Raw genomic sequence first — 2,749 nt, forward strand, 5'->3', positions numbered from 1 at the left:
TATAACTTATGATATAATAAAAACTTAAAAATATATTAAGATATGATTGTTGCTTTCTATTACGATCGTAATTTAGTACTAAAGTGTTGTTGCTAAAGTCAAATGAAAATATTGTCAACCAAATTATCATATACTTCTGAAATTATGTTAACAAAGGAAAGGATAGCTTCTTCATGTCAAACTAAACCGAATATGTACATTGACACACGATGAACTCCATCTTAGCGAAAGAATCTGTGTACAACTCATTGCTTGTTCTTTCAACAATGGTGAAATCTTAGAACCCTTTCCAAGTATTTAAAACTTCATTAAATATATCAGCTATCAGCTCCCTATCTGCACATTGCAGGAAAGCATTCATATCGTCTCGAATATCGTATATTTTACCGAATTTCACTAGATACCGCATGCAACTCGACTTCAGTTTATGCAACTGGTACAGGTTCGCATTTTGGAGCCTCTCCAGCACATTCTTGGCGTCGATATCTTCCGTTAGACTCTCGTGGCACACTTCTTTCAAGTCCAGGATGTCGTACTTGTCGGCTGCCTGGAGAAGTGCCAACCGGTGAATCCGGAATTCTTCGTGTTTGATGTTACCGTAAATGTACCTTAGGAAAGCCCTGCAGACTTCCATCGGCATGTCGGATATGTTGATGGTCGAGAGTTCTTTCTCTTGCAGGTTATGTGAAAACATGCTGCGGAAAACGGGTGATCTCGAGGCTAGAACAGCTCGGTGAGCTCCGATGCTTCCGTCGGAAAGATTGATGATGATGTCGGTGTTGATCCCTTCTGTTAACATCCGGCCGAGGCATGCTAAAGCTGTTTCGTTCGATTGTTTTGTTGTGAACCCTTCAGCCCAAATGGAGCAAGGTTCACCACCCTGCAAATCAACAGCAAACCATCATAAAATTTTATAAATTTGTTCACCCGACGTAAAAATATGCTTCCGTCCCTAGTCATGAACATGGATATGTTAGGTCATCTGTTCATAGGAAGATCGTGTTGGAGACTTACGTTTGGAGATGCAGTCTTTAGATCAAGAAATTCAACGTCGATGATTAATTTCCCAGTTAAAGGAACCTCAATCGGCCACACAAAATCGTCGTTGTTCTTAAGCTGTTTGTCTATTATTCCTGTAAAAATTAGAAAAACGAGAAAAGGTTAAATTATGCTGCTAGTCATTGTACTTTGACAAAATTTGAGACATTATATCCATTAAAAAAGAACATAAATTAAAATTCAATGGATCATAAAAGATGATGATTGTTTCAGTTAGAGGCTTGAGTACCCGGATGAGTTGAAGCCTTCCGATCGCCGGCTGAGCCGACAACTCGGACAACGAAGGAGGCAATCGGAGGGTTATCTCTGGTCAGATTCGAAATCTCTGGGTATAATCTAACATACAATACCTTGTTTTTCTCCACAGATAAATGCCTTCATTTCAAAGGAAAAGAAAAGGTCAGATATAAGAACAATCTCAAAGATTATAAAAAAAAGCCAAAACAGGAACAAGTTTTGTCTTCATAACAGAACATAAGCCATTAAAATTTGCAATAAATCAAAATTAAGGGGTCTAATTGTGATTTCAGTCCTCAAACTATGCTGGAATTCGGGGTTTTATCAACAAGTAAGAACACGGTTTAAAAAACAGAGCATAAGCCATTAAAACAAGGTGAACTTCAAAAAAATCCACAAAGAAACAAGGCTTTCTGCATGCTTTATTAAAATTCAGATTCTTTAATGTTTTTCTTAATGAAAGCCTTAAATGAATTCTTCAAAAAAGTATTCAAAAAGAAGAGGAAAGAAGCAGACCATTTCCAATTGCCGATCTTGAAGGGATCGGATTTGCGGTATGTGAAAGAGGCAAGGTTGTCGATCCGCCATTGAGCAAGCCGAGCAGTGGTTTCGACTCTATAAGCCGATTCGCTCATCCTAGAAAAAGCCAGAGCCTCTGAGATTTCATGGATACAATCAAATATCCCTTCCAACAGATGCTCCCCTGACTTTCCCAGGTTTACTGTTACTATCTCTCCGCATAAATTCCTGATTAAAAAGAAGAAGAAGACAGAACCCACATCTCCTTTCAGTCTCGAACACACTTTTGTTGCCTATGTTTGTCTGAAAGAAGAGAGATTAAACACTGTTGTTGTTGGTTAACGGCGGTGAAGGGTGGAATAGGATCCTATTGGAGGAGAAACAGAGAGAGGAGAAGAAGAGATAAAGGGGATGAATAGGTGAAATGTTAGTTGGATTTTCAACTGAAAATTAGGGAAGCCTTTGGATCGTTTCTGATTATGGGGTTTACTAATAGATTTCATTGGAAGTAGGCCCCGTCCTTATGTTTGTTGTTGCGTTGGAACTTTGAAGCAAAGTATCCCATTCTTCTCATTTACAGATTAATTTAATGGCACGAACCAATTCGATTATGTGATAATAGAATTATTGTTATTCTTCGAAGACTTAGGTTCGAACACTATAGATGTTAGGGGTAGGAAGGTTTAATGTCAAAAGGTTAAGAGTTATCTTTGAATAGATATTATCTTGTACTTATCCTATATTAAAACTATATATTGATTTAACGAAGCACATTTAGCGATTTTCTTGATAAAATAGAGTGTTATCTTTTTCAAAAGTTTTAAATGACAAATTTTAAATACGTATAACTATGTCTGCAAGATACATGTGTATCGTTAATAACTAAAAAAATTATGAGCGAATATTATTTTGTAATCATTATAAATTATTAAAA

General features: G+C 36.8%; 1 protein-coding gene across 1 annotated transcript; it reads right to left on the minus strand.

Moving 5' to 3' along the window:
- Positions 1-219: 219 nt before the first annotated feature.
- LOC120146272 (BTB/POZ domain-containing protein At1g55760-like) lies at positions 220-2,273 on the minus strand. Its single transcript, XM_039159885.1, has 4 exons — positions 1,813-2,273; positions 1,289-1,434; positions 1,015-1,133; positions 220-880 (listed from the first exon to the last, which is right to left on the minus strand). Exons 1-4 carry the CDS (start codon positions 1,929-1,931, stop codon positions 278-280), a joined length of 987 nt encoding a protein of 328 aa, XP_039015816.1. The 5' UTR covers positions 1,932-2,273; the 3' UTR covers positions 220-277.
- Positions 2,274-2,749: the final 476 nt, after the last annotated feature.

Source organism: Hibiscus syriacus, unplaced genomic scaffold, assembly GCF_006381635.1.
Source record: "Hibiscus syriacus cultivar Baekdansim isolate YM2019G1 unplaced genomic scaffold, ASM638163v2 tig00110904_pilon, whole genome shotgun sequence".
Lineage (NCBI taxonomy): Eukaryota > Viridiplantae > Streptophyta > Magnoliopsida > Malvales > Malvaceae > Hibiscus > Hibiscus syriacus.

What these genes read in the sequence shown, in the direction of transcription:
- LOC120146272 (XM_039159885.1), bottom strand. Translation starts at nt 1,931, where the DNA reads ATGAGCGAATCGGCTTATAGAGTCGAAACCACTGCTCGGCTTGCTCAA. An exon ending in GAAGGCTTCAACTCATCCGG is followed by an intron (nt 1,134 to 1,288) that starts GTACTCAAGCCT and finishes TAATTTTTACAG; the next exon opens with GAATAATAGACAAACAGCTT. An exon ending in TAAAGACTGCATCTCCAAAC is followed by an intron (nt 881 to 1,014) that starts GTAAGTCTCCAA and finishes GTTGATTTGCAG; the next exon opens with GGTGGTGAACCTTGCTCCAT.